Genomic DNA, 16,646 nt, shown 5'->3' on the forward strand with positions numbered 1-16,646 from the left:
ATACACCCTATGAATTATAGACGAGGTGTGTGTGTGTGTGTTAACTAAAGACAGTTGCTAACTCCTTCGTCTCTGATCAATTGATGAGAGTGCTTCGATACAAATCTACTAAGCTTACTGAAGTGTCTGATCTGACTCATCCCGTCTGATTTATACCGGTTTTACTGTGTGTGTGTGTGTGTGTGTGTGTGTGTGTGTGTGTGTGTGTGTGTGTGTGTGTGTTTGTGTGTGAGAGCCTGTGAAAGAGTGAGTGATGGAGAGAAGGAGAGAACAAGATCAAGTGTGGGTTAGATTTCTGCAATAGCATGGCTGTGTTTTCCAAGGCGCTTTGTGTATTTGCGTGTGAATGCCGGCAATGATTGAAATGATAGATGTGTTTGTGTGTGTGTGTGTGTTACCATTTCTATGTCATTGAAAAAGAATAGCAATCCAACCTTTTACATTTGCTGTTTTAAACACTCAGGAGCAGATTTCTTGCTGTCAGACGGCTCTTTCTGACGGGGAACTGAAGCAGTAATAAAACATTTTACCTCTCAGAATCTGATGAGAGTTGCTGCTCTACCTCTGCCTCCATCTCTAGTTTGTGTTATTTTGTCCCTTAGTGTTTCAAAGAAACCTCCCCCTGTGTTCTGCGAGGTAAAAAAAAAAGTTTTGTCAAAGGAGTCTGGTGGCTTTGAAGAGAGCAGAGCTAACAGATTCAGTTCCTTCTTTTTAAATCATAAAATAATTATCAGAAATGTATTCAACTAATTGACATTGTAATTTAAAGTTTTTAGTTCTAAATAAAAGATTCCTGAAACTCAGATCAGAGTAATGGATGTTAAAAACTGTGATGATGTGTTAAAGGTGCTGAGAGATTAGGTCCTGTTTTCCCCAGACTCCCTCCATCGATCCCTCGCTCAGGGTGGCAGTAAGTGTGTGTGTGTGTGTGTGTGTGTGTGGCATTGATCCTTGCCATGCCCTGTCATTGGCCTCAGGGTGGCCTCAACTCAGGAGGCAACAGGGACAGACAGCCGCTGGCAGAGAGAGAGCGAGGGAGAGAGAGAGAGAGATGGACAGAGAGAGACGGACAGAAAGAGAGAGAGACAGAAGGTTATGGCGGATGAAACGGACTCTCTATAAACTCATAGACATGACACATGCAATGTTATATCTACAATTATGAAGTGACGGTCGCATGATGCATGTTGTGGTGCAACCTGGACACATTGTCGTTGATAGGCCAGGGTTATCAGGTATGTGGGTCCAATAATAAAACATCCTTGCCCAGGTGACCCAGTTAGGTTACTTCGCCGCTCGTCACCTGTTTTAATTTAGAGCCAATGGAAAGCCTTTTTGGCAGCTTCCAAGATGATGTTGATGGCTCTTCGTCGCTGCAGTCCACACATGCCCTAAGAGTCCCAGGATGAGCCCCAAGAAGTCCCTGCAGCGGTTTACAGCTGGCCCTCCACCCCTGCGTCCCCCCCACTCTGCTAACACAGATGGATATTTAACCCTCTCTTCCTCTCTAACCCTTAAGCCGTCTACACAGGAAAGGCGGCAAAACCGCACTGTGCCTGCCATTCCATTGATTTCCTATGTGGAGAGCATTGCACACTGCTCGGAATTGTGCGATGCGCTCAAAGTTCAAATTATTTTAACTTTTACCTAGTTGCCGCTGACCTTTCAAGGTGCAACCATTGGCGAAAACTATCTATCTATCTATCTATCTATCTATCTATTTATCTATCTATCTATCTATCTACCTACCTACCTACCTACCTACGTACCTACCTACCTATCTATCTATGTATCTATCTTCATTGAACTGTTAACTCCGGTAAAGCTACTCGTTTGGTTCCCTGGAACATCTGAACCATGTCTGGCGTTTGGTAGCTGTGACGGTGTCGGGGAACTTCAGCTGCCTTCCTACATCGAACAGGACCGGCCAACCTCAAATCTAAGCTGTTGAGAGTAGTGACAGTTGATGAGGAAAATCAATGACACTTTTTAGAGAGGAACCATTCGATCACTGAAGATCCAAGGAAACGACACACTGGTCCTGTTAGGAACTGGATGTTTAAGACAGGAAAAGTAAACCCCAAGAACACAGACTGTCATTAATTTATGAGGCAGGGCATTGAAAAGCAATCATCTCTGCTGTACCAGAGCACAAGTACGTCTACACACACACACACACACACACACACACACACACACACACACACACACACACACACACACACACACACACACACAGTTTTGTGGTGATGTCACCAGCCAGAAGTCTCTGGGAGAGACTGCGGTGGCCCGCTGTCCTCCGGTGTGTGTGTCACAGTGGTCACCTCGAGGTTTTGGCTTTGTATTTAGCCAACAGAGACCAATGGTTCTGTTAACTTTAAGGCTACATCTACACTGCTATGATTTGTGTTAAAGACGAATATCTTTTGCTAAGTTTACGTCTTGCACCCACACTACTGCAATGTTTCTGAGCCCTTAAAATGGAGAGATTTGGAAACACTGCCGCCCATGTTTTGTTTTCTTGTCACGGATGTAATAATGTTCAAGTATTGTGTCTAGGTCTTAAATAATGAATTAGTCTTAATTTTCCTATGTCCATGTAACGCTACCTCTCATGGTCATTGAAATGCTCCCGCTGCGCTTTACACTGTTTTTATTCTGTGGTATTGTAGTTCTTTCTTTTGCCAGTCCAAACGACTACAAATGAGACAACAAAAATCTTATATTTCAGCCAATCAGCTTTTATGTTATTGCTGCCTATCAGATTGTACCACAGACAAAAATCTGATTTTATTCTTTAGGTATGTCGAAGTGTAAGTTTAACAATAGTTGTCTTGGAAAAACTGAATTTAGGGCAAACATCCAATTGCTAAAAATGTATTTGAAGCCTACTTCTTCTTATGCAAGTGAGAAAGCAGTTAAACAGGGAGCGTTGGGTGTTCGGACGTTGGAGTCTCACGCAGAAAGTGAGAAAAATCTAACTGCTGTGAATGGTCTCCAGCAAACGACAGCCATCAGCCGGTCTGCCGAGTCTTAAATTTGACTGGGTGAAACCTGCAGAAACCCTGGGGAGGAAAAGATTTGAGAAGCTAAATGAAATAATCAGCGTTAAAGAGCCTGAGGGCAGAGTGGAGTGGTGTCCCCCGTGGCTACGCTTTAGAGAAGGAGGGAATGATTTCAGCTTCACTGGCTCCTCTCCTCCGTCTCCCTCGCTTCTTTCTGTCTTTTACTAATACGTAGGGTGAGATAAAGGAGGGGGAAGGGGTGATGAGAGCTATAAAAGCAGTTCTTGCAGCTCGTCTTTGCCTAACGACTTTTCTGACTCGCTTTCTCGCTGACTTCAAATTTCGGACTTTGGAATTAAACAAAAAGTGAAAAAACAACCTTACTATATTTTTGTCTTCTCGTTTACCTTTTCTAGATCCTCCCATCTCCCTCTTTGTCTTGTTATTTTCTCCCTTTTCTCTCCCCTCTGAGTGTTGAAAAGTTTCCCTCTTCGGCTTGTTATTTTGTCCCTTGATACCCTCTCCCCCATCGGAAAGTTGCCCCTGTGTGGCTGTTTCTGCCCCCAGGATTGAAGCATGAACACTGGGACGTTCACAGGCTCGGGCCCCCTGTCCTGGGCCGTGTACCTGATGAGGAAGGGCCGGACGAGCGGCGCACTCTTTGGTAAAGATTATTCTTTTTATCATCATCATCACAGCAGTTTGTCTCATGTTGAACTCAATGTTTTCGTGATTTATTCCACGTTTTGTGTAGAAACATTTCCTTCAAAATGAGTCATCCTCACATGTGTTGTGTTCTGGTTTCAGAACAATGAAGACAGTTGGAGAACAGTTAGATACAAAACAGGACATAAGAAAGACAAAAACATCGAGGAAAGTGACAGAAAAAGCAGGAAAGGCGACAATGATGTCAAAAAAGGGACAAAAGTATCGACAAATGTATAGAAAAATTGACAAAAGTAAAGACCGACAAAAACCAGCTCATAGTCATCTTCATCATCATCACCAGCAGTTTGTATGTATATTATATATACTGTCTATATATATATATATCTCCATTATAGACAGAATACCAACTGATCTGAGTGGGTGGCTGATCTTTAATGCAATATCTACATTGCCCATTATCAGCAACCATTCATCCAATGTTCCAAATGCTCATTCTGTTTACTAATCTGATATCATTTTAAAAGGCTAACTGAGAAAACATTGGAGAACCCTTTTGTAATTATGTAAGCACATAATGTAATCTGAAAACTGCTGCCCTGGTTACAAAAAACAATTCAACTGATCTCAGCTGGTATTCTGTCTGGAATGGAGTGGAATGGACATTTCTAAGTGACCCCAAACTTTTGACCGGTAGTGTATATTATATGTTTGTCTCTTGTTGAACTTTTGTTTTTTTATTCCATGTTCCATATTCTTCTTCTCTTTGGATCTTAATGTCCTCAGTCTTTAAAGCTGGTAGTCTCTTCACACTTCAACTCTGTGGCTGATGAATGGATGAGTTGTTTGGTCGGATGTTGGAGAGACCAAACGGTTAATAAAGGAGAAGATAAGAGTTGGTACTTTTCCCAGGAACCTTCTGAGTGTTTTGAGTGCAGGGAACAGAGTGTGAATTACATTTTACCTCCCAAAAAGAACCTGACTCTAAAACGTGTCTGGAGGAAGATCATTTGTCTCTGCAGAGAGTTGTGACACAAAGAGACAGACTTAATCTGGACGTTGTTTATGTGATAAAGACTGTTTCAGTAACAAAGACTGATTTTAAACGTCCTGCCTTTATCTCTTTAATGTCAGAAAATGGTGAAACATTTGGAACAGTGTTTCCCAAAGCCCAAGATGACGTCCTCAAATGTCTTGTGTTGTCCCCAACTCAAAGATCTTCAGTTTCCTGTCCCAGAGAGAAGAGAACTAGAACATGTTCACATTTAACAAGCTGACATCACACAAGTCTGTGTCTGGCTACAGGGTAAGCCTTTTCCACACTGAACTATTTTATTATTATTTCCAAGAGATCCGAGGCGATAAAATGATAATATTGGACTCTTTCTGGAGTTTTAGGTGTTAGATTTAGTGTTTCGAATGGTTTGTAGAGAGGTTTTAGGCTACATTTACAGAGTTATGGGGGCAATTTTTCTCTCCTGTAAATACAGAACATAAAGAGGCAGAGTGCTGGAGAGTGGACGCCATCAACTGCAGCTGTTTTGTGGGTTAAGGCTATATCTCCACCGTTACGTTTTGGCCAAAAGTGATCTCGGTGCACCAAGTGTTTTTATCTTCAGTAGAAGAACTAATCTCTGTTTAATAGAAGAAACTCCTGAATACAACGAGGGGAGACGGGCTTTATGATAAGGGTTTCCTCTTGTTTTTACGCAGTTTAACAATCAGCTGATGTGAAGAAGTGAAGAGGCACAGATAAAGTTTGGATGAGGAGGTGAAAAATAGATGTTTCCGAGGGGCGAATCCTGTCCATCTCAGGCAGAGATGAGCGTGGAGGCGTTTACATATTTTATCATCCGCCCTTCGGCGACGGACGGACGAAGGCAGACTGGCGTTTCTCTAAAACTCATTCGACAGCAAACCCAATCAGCTGACTCCCAAAAAAGGCCTCAGAGACAGGAAGACAGACACTGAACCGGTGAAAGAACATTTCATTTTTATATAAAAGATATCTAAAGGACAATGACCCGTCGTAAAAATCTAAATAAATCTCAAATGCTGACAGACTAACCCTTAAACATTTCACTTTGAAAAACTGATTTTATATGAATAAATAGGCTTCTTCTTTCTTTCCTATGTACATGTCCCAAATATGAAGGCTTAAGAACCAAATATTTCCAAAAATTTGAAAAACATATACCAGGCTTCACTACCTATACTGAGGACAAAAAGCTTCCTTTTCTATTAGGGGAAGATAAAAGCACGGCATGGCTAGCAGCTAAATATGTCTTCTCCTGCCACAATACAAGGAACAATAAATAGAAAATTGTATATATAATAATTTTTATTTTTCTATTATTTTATTTATTTGTATTCTTTTTGTTATACATATATATATATATTATTGTTTCAACGTACCCTTTGAGGGACATGCACAGAATTTGTTTAGCATATGCATTTATATCATAATTATCCTGTTTACTTGTATTATTATATCAGATGTATTTACTCGTGTATTACTTGTTGTTTATATGTATGTTTGTTCTTATGCTTTGGCAACACAGATGTATTTTTTGTCATGCCAATAAAGCAACATGAAATTGAAAAATTGAGAGAGAGAGAGAGAGAGAGAGAGAGAGAGAGAGAGAGAGAGAGAGAGAGAGAGAGAGAGAGAGACAGGAGTTGTATTTCGCCCGGCCAGCATTTCTCTCTGACGGACTCGTAACATGATCCAGTCCTCTGATTTATAATCAATACGCAGCTACAATCGAACATCAAAGTTATCGATACTTGACTTTCTCAGCCGCAGAATAAATACCTTCTCAGCTGTAGATCAATCACATAAATAACCAAAAGATTCCTTCAAAAAGAAACAGAGTGAAGGCTGACTTTATCTGGTTGGAATTCCTCTACATTTCTTTCCAAATAAAAAAAAAGCTTTTTTTCCTGTTACTGTAGGAATGTCCAATAGGGCTGAGTTTAAAATGCTCACCTTTAAATCATCTGCACATGCAACTACGGTTGAGTTTAGAGAACTAAAACACTGGTTATGGTTAGGGAACTGAATCAAACTAAAACAGGATGCAACGTCTGTTGGCCTGCCCAACCTCCACACTCTGACTTTCCTCCCGCTACAAAGGTCACACTATTCCTGCATCGCTTCGGAATCTTGCATTGGGGGAAATGTCTTTATAGTCCACAGGGTTAGGGTTAGGGTGTTTCCCCCTCTCATTCTGGCGTTTCCCCCTCTCATTCCCCCTGCTCTGGTGTCTCCCCCCCTCATCCCTCCTGCTCTGGTGTTTCCCCCCCTCATTCCCCCTGCTCTGGCATTTCCGAGCCCCTAAACCGGAGACATTTGGAAACACTTCTGACCCGTTTTGGTTCTGAATCTGCGGGGTTGTGTTTCAAATAGAGACCTTTGGCAATGTCGACACTGACGCCAACGTTTCTCCTCCTGATTGCCTCCTGTTTATGTCCAGTATACCAGAATGTTGATGAGATATGAGGTTTTGGCGTGTTAGTTTAAAGCACTTCTGTCAACCTGCAGGTTCATCAAAGTTAGTGTCATTAAATCTGACACAGGACATTTATTCCTCATAGAACCACACTTATCAATAATTCAGCCGCTAAAGGATGCTTTGAAACTATATATATCGCTGTATGCCAAGTGCACGGATAGTTTCTATAGAAACAAAGGCAGTGCAGACACTCCCAGCGATTCATACAGTCATACATCATTGTACATGGACGTCCTGCTGGGTATCTGTACCAGGAGATAGAATTCATCCTTTAAGTCCTTTAAAGATCGAAGATTAAAGTCAAAATATTTGTGAGAGGGAGAAATAATCAGATTAAACAAAAGATGAAGAAACTTCCTAAATTGTTTATTAACGGAGCAAAACGGGAGCAGTTATTGGTCACATCCGGTCTGAATGCTCACATATGTACGTGGCCATTTACATGTCTACGTGGTTAAAGAAACCCAAAGTGGAATTTGTATTCAGAATTTATCTTCCCTAACACGTCTTCTTTCAGAAAACATTGATCTTTTCTTCACGTTGTCTGTTTGGGGCTGTAGATTTCTCCTGAATCCACCAGCAGGTAGCATTCCTCATGCCCATATTTAAACACAACATTTCAGAAAACACAGAAAATAATAGTGTTATTGTGAGTAATCAGCGGGTTATGTGTTAGTTTAACCTGCAGTGTCTTCAAACATGATTCCTTCTGGTGCTTATTGGATCTTTATCACCTGTTTTACTTGTTGAGTGTATTTGTGATTCTTCTCCTGCGTTCTGGTATTTGTCTGTGTTTGAGAAGCACTTGACAGTATATACTGATATCATCCATCCATCCATCCATCCATCCATCTTCGTCCGCTTATCCGGTGTCGGGTCGCGGGGGGAGCAGCTCCAGCAGGGGACCCCAAACTTCCCTTTCCCGAGCAACATTAACCAGCTCCGACTGGGGGATCCCGAGGCGTTCCCAGGCCAGGTTGGAGATATAATCCCTCCACCTAGTCCTGGGTCTTCCCCGAGGCCTCCTCCCAGCTGGACGTGCCTGGAACACCTCCCCTGGGAGGCGCCCAGGGGCATCCTCACCAGATGCCCGAACCACCTCAACTGGCTCCCTTCCACGCAAAGGAGCAGTGGCTCTTACCGAGCTCCTCACGGATGACTGAGCTTCTCACCCTTATCTCTAAGGGAGACGCCAGCCACCCTCCTGAGGAAACCCATTTCGCGCTTGCACCCTGGATCTCGTTCTTTCCGGTCATGACCCAGCCTTCATGACCATAGGTGAGGGTAGGAACGAAAACCCGGTAGATCGAGAGCTTTGCCTTCTGGCTCAGCTCTCTTTTCGGCCACAACGGTGCGATAGATGGAATGTAATACCGCACTCTCCGCCGCTACTCCGACCAATCTCCCGCTCCATTGTCATCTCACTCGCAACAAAACCCCAAGGTACTTGAACTCCTTCACTTGGGGTAAGGACTCATTCCCTACCTGGAGAAGGCATTCCATCGGTTTCCTGCTGAGAACCATGGCCCCCGATTTAGAGGTGCTGATCCTCATCCCAACCGCTTCACACTCGGCTGCGAACCGATCCAGTGAGTGCTGAAGGTCGCAGGCCGATGATGCCATCAGGACCACATCATCTGCAAAAAGCAGCGATGAGATCCCCAGCCCACTGAACCGCAACCCCTCCCCACCCGACTACGCCTCGATATCCTGTCCATAAATATTACAAACAGGATTGGTGACAAAGCGCCAGCCCGCGCCGGAGGGCAAACCTCACCTGAAACGAGTCCGACTTACTGCGGAACCCGGACACAGCTCTCACTTTGGTCGTATAGAGATTGGATGGCCCTGGTAGAGACCCCCTCACCCCATACTCCCGCAGCACCTCCCACAGTATCTCCCGGGGACCCGGTCATATGCCTTCTCCAAATCCACAAAACACATGTAGACCGGTTGGGCATACTCCCAGGCCCCCTCCAGGATCCTTGCGAGTGAAGAGCTGGTCCGTTGTTCCACCGACCAGGACGGAATCCGCATTGTTCCTCCTCAACCTGAGGTTGACTATCGGCCGAACCCTCCTTTCCAGCACCTTGGAGTAGACTTTACCAGGGAGGCTGAGAAGTGTGATACCCCTGTAATTGGCACAAACCCTCTGGTCCCCTTTTAAAAAAAGGGGAACCACCACCCCAGTCTGCCACTCCTTTGGCACTGTTCCAGACTTCCACGCAATGTTGAAGAGACGTGGTCAACCAGGACAGCCCCTCCACACCCAGAGCCTTGAGCATTTCTTGGACGGATCTCATCAATCCCCGGGGCTTTGCCACTGTGGAGTTGTTTGACTACATCAGTAACTTCCGCCCGGGAAATCGGACGACAATCCCCGTCATCCTCCAGCTCTGCCTCTAACATAGAGGGCGTATTAGTCGGATTCAGGAGTTCCTCAAAATGCTCCTTCCACCGCCCCTATTACCTCCTCAGTTGAGGTCAACAGTGTCCCATCCTTACTGTACACAGCTTGGATGGTTCCCCGCTTCCCCTCCTGAGGTGGCGAACAGTTTTCCAGAAGCACTTTGGTGCCGACCGAAAGTCCTTCTCCATGTTTTCTCCAAACTTCTCCCACACCCGCTGCTTTGCCTCTTTCACGGCAGAGGCTGCAGCCCTTCGGGGCCCCTTCGGTACCCTGCAACTGCCTCCCGAGTCCTCTGGGATAACATATCCCGGAAAGACTCCTTCTTCAGTCGGAAGGCTTCCCTGACCACCGGTGTCCACCACGGTGTTCGTGGGTTACCCGCCCTTGAGGCACCTAAGACCCTAAGACCACAGCCCCTCGCGCAGCTTCAGCAATGGAAACTTTGAACATTGTCCACTCTGGTTCAATGCCCCCAGCCTCCACAGGGATGCACGAAAGCTCCGCCGGAGGTGCGAGTTGAAAGTCCGTTGGACAGGGGGGCCCCTCTCAGACGTTCCCAATTTACCCGCACTACACGTTTGGGCTTACCAGGTCTGTCCAGAGTCTCCCCCACCCCTGACCCAACTCACCACCAGATGGTGATCGGTTGATAGCTCTGCCCCTCTCTTCACCGAGTAATCCAAAACATACGGCCTCAGATCAGATGAAACGATTATAAAATCGATCATTGACCTTTGGCCTAGGGTGCTCTGGTACCAGGTACACTTATGAGCATCCCTATGCCGGAACATGGTGTTCGTTATAGACAATCCATGACTAGCACAGAAGTCCAACAACAAACAACCACTCTGGTTTAGATCAGGGAGGCCGTTCTCTCCCAATCACGCCTCTCCAGGTGTCTCCATCATTGCCCACGTTGCGTTGAAGTCCCCCAGCAGAACAATGGATTCCCCACTGGCCCCCATGCAGGACTCAACTCAAGGTCTCCAAGAAGGCGGATACTCGAACTCCTGTTTGGTGCATATGCACAAACAACAGTCAGAGTTTTTCCCCACAACCCGCAGGCGTAGGGAGGCGAACCCCCTCGTTCCAACCGGGTAAACTCCAACGCAGCGGCACCAGCCCGCGCGCCCGCACACCCTGAGCAACCTCCGAGAAGAAAAGAGTCCAACCCCTATCCAGGAGTACAGTTCCAGAACCGAGACTGCGGAGAGGTAAGCCCCACCAGATCTAACGGTAGCCGCCTCCACCTCCCCCACACTTCCGGCTCCTTCCCCCACAGAGAGGTGACGTTCCACGTCCCCAGAGCCAGCGTCTGCTGCCCGGGTCTGGTCCGTCGAGGCCCCTGACCTTCACTGCCACCCATGTGGCAGCGCACCCGACCCCAGCGGTTCCTCCCACAGGTGGTGGGCCCACTGATATCATTATTATTATAAATTTAGAGTGTGAGTAATTTGAAGTGGTGTATTTCCAAAAGCTGAATTGTTTTAGGGTTGTGTGATAGTTAACAAATAACCCCGCTGCTACAAAGTGTAAAATACATTTAGATCTAAGGATAAAGAAATGGATCCAAAGTGGAGGGTTGGTAACAGGATGCATTCTGGGAGCTGACACACGTCTTCATCAGTCAGCTGTTTGGAGATCACATGATACCAAACTTTGCTTACAAATCTCACAATTTAGCATCTGTTTTATTCTTCAGAAAAGATGCACACATGTGGCTTCCGACATGTGATATTTGTTTTGCTTTTCTTTTTCTTTCCAAACAGTCTCTTTGTTTGTTTTTATCAAAGTTAATATTTCTCCATACAATCATATCAGGACAAACATCAGGATGAAATCCATATCATAGTTATTTTATCATGTAAACTCTTTTATATCATTTGAACCAATGTCACGCTGACAAACTGTTTTTCTTACATGGTGTGGAACTTAAAGAAACATCTCAGCTGTGATTTGATTTTGTATTTTGTCCAGATTCATCCGCCACCCTTTGCATGTCTTGAACTTGTGTTTCCCCTCCTCTGAGATAACATCACACAGATCTCACTAATACATGCATTATAGAGTCAAATAAAACCTTGTAACTCTGATACGATCATGTGACAGATTCAACCCTAAAACACTGTAACATCTCTCTCTGTTGGTCAGTAACTACAGATTATTAAACTGACTTTTCTACCTGCAGAGTTTCTCTGTGGGACTCAGATCTGCTGCTGCCCCCTGTCGCCTACAGCCGGTAGTGCATATATAAACTCCCTTCATTATTACATAGATAGATAGACAGTTGCATGGCCTTTATCCAGACTGGGAAATGACTCTGTTACAGATACATCCTCACACACACACACACTCACTCCCATTCTCTGACAGATTCTCAGACCGAAAAACACAACAAGAGTTGAGTGTTTCTCTCTGAGTTCAGAGGCTGCAGCTTCTTGAGGAAACTCACCACATGGGCTGGAGATGTAAATGTTTGCTCCAGAAGAAAAGAGGTTTGACTGAAGCAAAGAGAGACAGATCAGCAGCTGCGTGTTGAGTTTTGGGGACATTTGGAAACATCAGTTGTGACTGTGTATCCGTGTTCGTGTTTTAAACCCTCTGAGCCGTTCTGTGTTGTAAATGTTCCCGTGCTGCTGTCTCTATGAAGCCGCAGAGAAACACTCACTGTGTGTCGGAAGAGCAGATCCCCCCCCCCACACTTTCTCTCTCTCTCTCTCTCTCTCTCTCTCTCTCTCTCTCTCTCTCTCTTTCCCCGTAAACCCCGCCTTCTCTCGGACGGACAGCGCGCTGATTGGTCCGCGCTGCAGTGGCAGGCAGCAGCGAGCCTCTGATTGGCTGAGAGCGGCTGTGGGTGTGCGGGTAAAAGGCTCGTGCTGTCAGCGGCTCTCCATTCATCTGCACGTACCCAGAGAGAGAGAGAGAGAGAGAGAGAGAGAGGGAGAGAGAGGGCACGTGCAGCGATATTCAATTCACAACAGGTTTCTGTCTACATATTTATAACATGTGGAAGATTAATAACTGCTCTCCGGGACGTTTGGTCAGGACTTCAAACTAAAACTCTGCGCGCTGACCGGATAAAGGGAGGACAGAGAGACAGAAACACACAGAGAGAAGATCTGGAGAGAGAGACAGAAACACAGAGAGACAGAGAGAAGATCTGGAGAGAGAAACAGAAACACAGAGGAGACAGAGAGACTCTGGAAACCGGAGACAGAGAGAAGATCTGGGGACGAACTGAGCCGCACAGATGGTGTTTCTGTGGGACGCAAAATACGGTACAACCTGCACGTTTCTCCGGGGATTTAAAGTCATGATATAACATATTTCTCTGAGGATTTAAAGTCATGATATAACATATTTCTCTGAGGAGTTAAAGTCATGATATAACATATTTCTCTGAGGAGTTAAAGTCATGATATAACATATTTCTCTGAGGAGTTAAAGTCATGATATAACATATTTCTCTGAGGAGTTAAAGTCATGATATAACATATTTCTCTGAGGATTTAAAGTCATGATATAACTCATATTTCTCTGAGGATTTAAAGTCATGATATAACATATTTCTCTGAAGAGTTAAAGTCATGATATAGCATATTTCTCTGAGGATTTAAAGTCATGATATAACATTTCTCTGAGGATTTAAAGTCTTTCTCTGAGTTTTATGGCTGAAATGTGGTGTCTGTGCAGTTTAGGATTATTCAGCTCTTTTTGAAAGCATAGATTAATAAGAAAATGTCAGCTTCTTCTCCTCTCTTTCAGTCTGAATATCGGATAAAAACACATTCACAGGATCCGTTATGTTTTACTTAAATAATATTTAAATATTTTGCAGTGTGAAGCGTTATAAAATATAATAAAATATAAGACAGTTGCCTTTAGTTGCAGCCTTATTGTTTTCATGAGGCTTCATGTGTACATTTATATTTATTAAAACTCAAATCCAAACAGTTTTTAATATCTGTCACATTTGATGTGGATTTCTCAGTGTGATAAAAGTTAATCTTGTTGAGTTTTTACTTCTCTTAAATCCAGGATTCTGTGAGTCTCTCCATTTTTTCTCATTTTCTTCAATTCATCTTTTCATGTATTTGCATATATCTGATCTCCGTGTGTTTCATATCAAAATGTTCAGAAAAAACTCAGCTTTCTGAACAGTGAAAGCTGAGAAACTCAGCTAATCTGTCCCAGAGCATTGTGGGAAGAGATACTTTGGCCCTAAAGCTGAAAATATGAAGTTCTCTTTTTGAAATACTTCACATCTCTTCTGTGAAAACAACCGTAGACTTCAAGAAGAAGTTTTCTTTATATAAGAATAATAATAATAATAATGAATGTGAGCCGACCCCCGTCTGCTGTAACTCGGTATATAGATAAAACAGCCCTGAGAACATGATGCGTAAAGGACATTGGGAATATATATCTGTAATATATGTTTATGTTGTAAGAAAAGCCTTCAATCTGAAGCAAAGATGGAAATCACTCGTTAGAGAGCTTAAACTGCTCCGTCATTATCATTCTACACTTCTTATTATTTCAATAAATAAACGGAGCTGAGCTCTAAATATCACAGCTGCTTTAACACGGATTACATTTATCGGTCTTATTATTCAAACATTACAGAATATTTGTATATATTGTATATGAAGAGAGACTTTAACATTCAGTTTGTTGGTTATGAATTTAAAGTGTTGCAGCTGTCTTCAGTTTGGTTTGTGTGTGTGTGAGACAAATTACATTTTAAACATTTTGTGATCATTCTAAAACGGTTGATAAATTGCACAGAGTTTGGTTGGAGGTGTATCAGGAAACAGACAGACTCAAAGCTTCAGTTATCATTTAAGATTGGAAGATGTTTTAAATCCATTTTTATAGAAGACAAAGAAACCCCGAACATATTCAGAAGAGAAGATCATTTGGATTAGGGCTGCAGTATATGAGGAAAATATGTGATCATGTTGTATAATATCTTCATAACGATAAATAAACAGATATTGACGCGTTCTCAGTTCTGCTGCTTTCAGTATTCTGCTAAAATACAACAAACCTCTTGTTGGATTTAAAACTAATGAAAGGAATAATTTCCAACTTTCTTTTACTGAACAAATTGAAGATTGAATTGAATATAAAAAGAAGTGACGGTTACATTTTAAAGTGCAGTTTTCTGCTGATATTTTCTTTCAACTAACACAAAAAAGAAGACGATGGAGAGCAGAGTTTTCCCTTTGATGTGTATGAATGGTTAGTCCGTCTGCAGATGTTTAACTTCATGTTGCTGTGTTGCAGACCCCGCCCCCGGCCGGCGGTACACACCCCCCTCCACCACGCTGGCCTCGGGGGGGAAGATGGCCGAGGCGCTGCCTCTGGGCGCCGCGCAGGACAACGCCGGAGGCGGGTCTTCACTGGCGGGGAAACTACGCCTGGCTGAGCGCGGCATGGTGGAGGTACGGCTCAACTGCATCTGTTTCACTGCTCAACGTCAGCCAATCAGAGTCTCTGTTTCACTGCTCAACGTCAGCCAATCAAAGCTGTTTGACTTTGTTCCCTTTTTCCACATTTTAGTGGCCTTTTTGTCACCTTTTTTGACACTATTTTTTGTCACCTTTTTAACATTTCTGTCATCTTTCAGTCACCTTTTTCAAACCCGCCAATGAAAGTTTTCCTCACTTTGTGTTTGTCTCTAAGGTGATCTCGGACCATCCAGGTGAGCTGGTGAAGACGGACAGTCCTAACTTCCTGTGCTCCGTGCTGCCGACACACTGGAGGTGCAACAAGACGCTGCCCATCGCCTTCAAGGTACGCCTCACAGTCTGTTGTAACCGATAACATTTCCAGGATCAAGCCTTCTCCTCGCCGATGTAACTCCAAAATATTTCTTATGCTCTGTGACGACGAGGCACTTCTTCAGACAAGATTTTAAACTGTTTGCAAACCAGAAGGACAATTTACTGAATTACAATATAACATTATTAGAATTCCTTTAAAGTCCAACCTTGGCTGATAGATTGATGGACAGTTTGATGTGACAGGTTTGATACAGAAGAGAGAAGAGTAAACCGTTTCCATCATCCGGACGCATCGCTGGCCTTTGAGACAAAAAGCATTTGTGGAAAAGCAGCTTTTAGCCGCAGAACAGCTGATTGATTTATTGAGTTTCATACATTAGTGTGTGTGTGTGTGTGTGTGTGTGTGTGTGTGTGTGTTTGTGTGTGTGTGTGTGTGGGGGGGGTGCATTATACATCATTATGGAGTGTCATGAGCGGATGTCACTGCCTTTTACTGATAATGGATGACTGTTATGATGCACACACACATATTTACACATTACAAGAAGACTGAAATATATACACACACACACATTCCAAATTCTCAGAAAGCTTTGTCAAATTTTTTTTCAGCTTTTTATACAGGTTCAAGTGCATTAATATAAAAATATAAAACAAGATCTATCTATGTTAAAGGGTTCCAGTTAATTGGACTGCAGTCTCTCAAAGAGAGTCTGTATGTAGTAGAGTATCTCCAGGTTAACAGAGAAACAGTCTGTAGTATCTCCAGGTTAACAGAGAAACAGTATCTAGTATCTAGAGGTTAACAGAGAAACATTCTGTAGTATCTAGAGGTTAACAGAGAAACAGTCTGTAGTATCTCCAGGTTAACAGAGAAACAGTCTGTAGTATCTACAGGTTAACAGAGAAACAGTCTGTAGTATCTAGAGGTTAACAGAGAAACAGTCTGTAGTATCTAGAGGTTAACAGAGAAACAGTCTGTAGTATCTCCAGGTTAACAGAGAAACAGTCTGTAGTACCTAGAGGTTAACAGAGAAACAGTCTGTAGTATCTAGAGGTTAACAGAGAAACAGTCTGTAGTATAGTTAACAGAGAAACAGTCTGTAGTATCTCCAGGTTAACAGAGAAACAGTCTGTAGTATCTCCAGGTTAACAGAGAAACAGTCTGTAGTATCTCCAGGTTAACAGATAAACAGTCTCTAGTATCTAGAGGTTAACAGAGAAACAGTCTGTAGTATCTAGAGGTTAACAGATAAACAGT

General features: G+C 43.4%; 1 protein-coding gene across 1 annotated transcript in view; it reads left to right on the forward strand.

Annotated features, from left to right (window-relative positions):
* Positions 1-3,352: 3,352 nt before the first annotated feature.
* Positions 3,353-16,646, forward strand: part of LOC120554627 (runt-related transcription factor 1-like) — a 40,828-nt gene continuing 27,534 nt past the window's right edge. The window contains 3 exon segments of the mRNA XM_039793639.1: positions 3,353-3,669; positions 14,886-15,043; positions 15,285-15,395. Coding sequence (XP_039649573.1) covers positions 3,582-3,669; positions 14,886-15,043; positions 15,285-15,395 — 357 coding nt within the window. The 5' untranslated portion in view covers positions 3,353-3,581.

This window comes from Perca fluviatilis, chromosome 24 (genome assembly GCF_010015445.1).
Source record: "Perca fluviatilis chromosome 24, GENO_Pfluv_1.0, whole genome shotgun sequence".
NCBI lineage: Eukaryota > Metazoa > Chordata > Actinopteri > Perciformes > Percidae > Perca > Perca fluviatilis.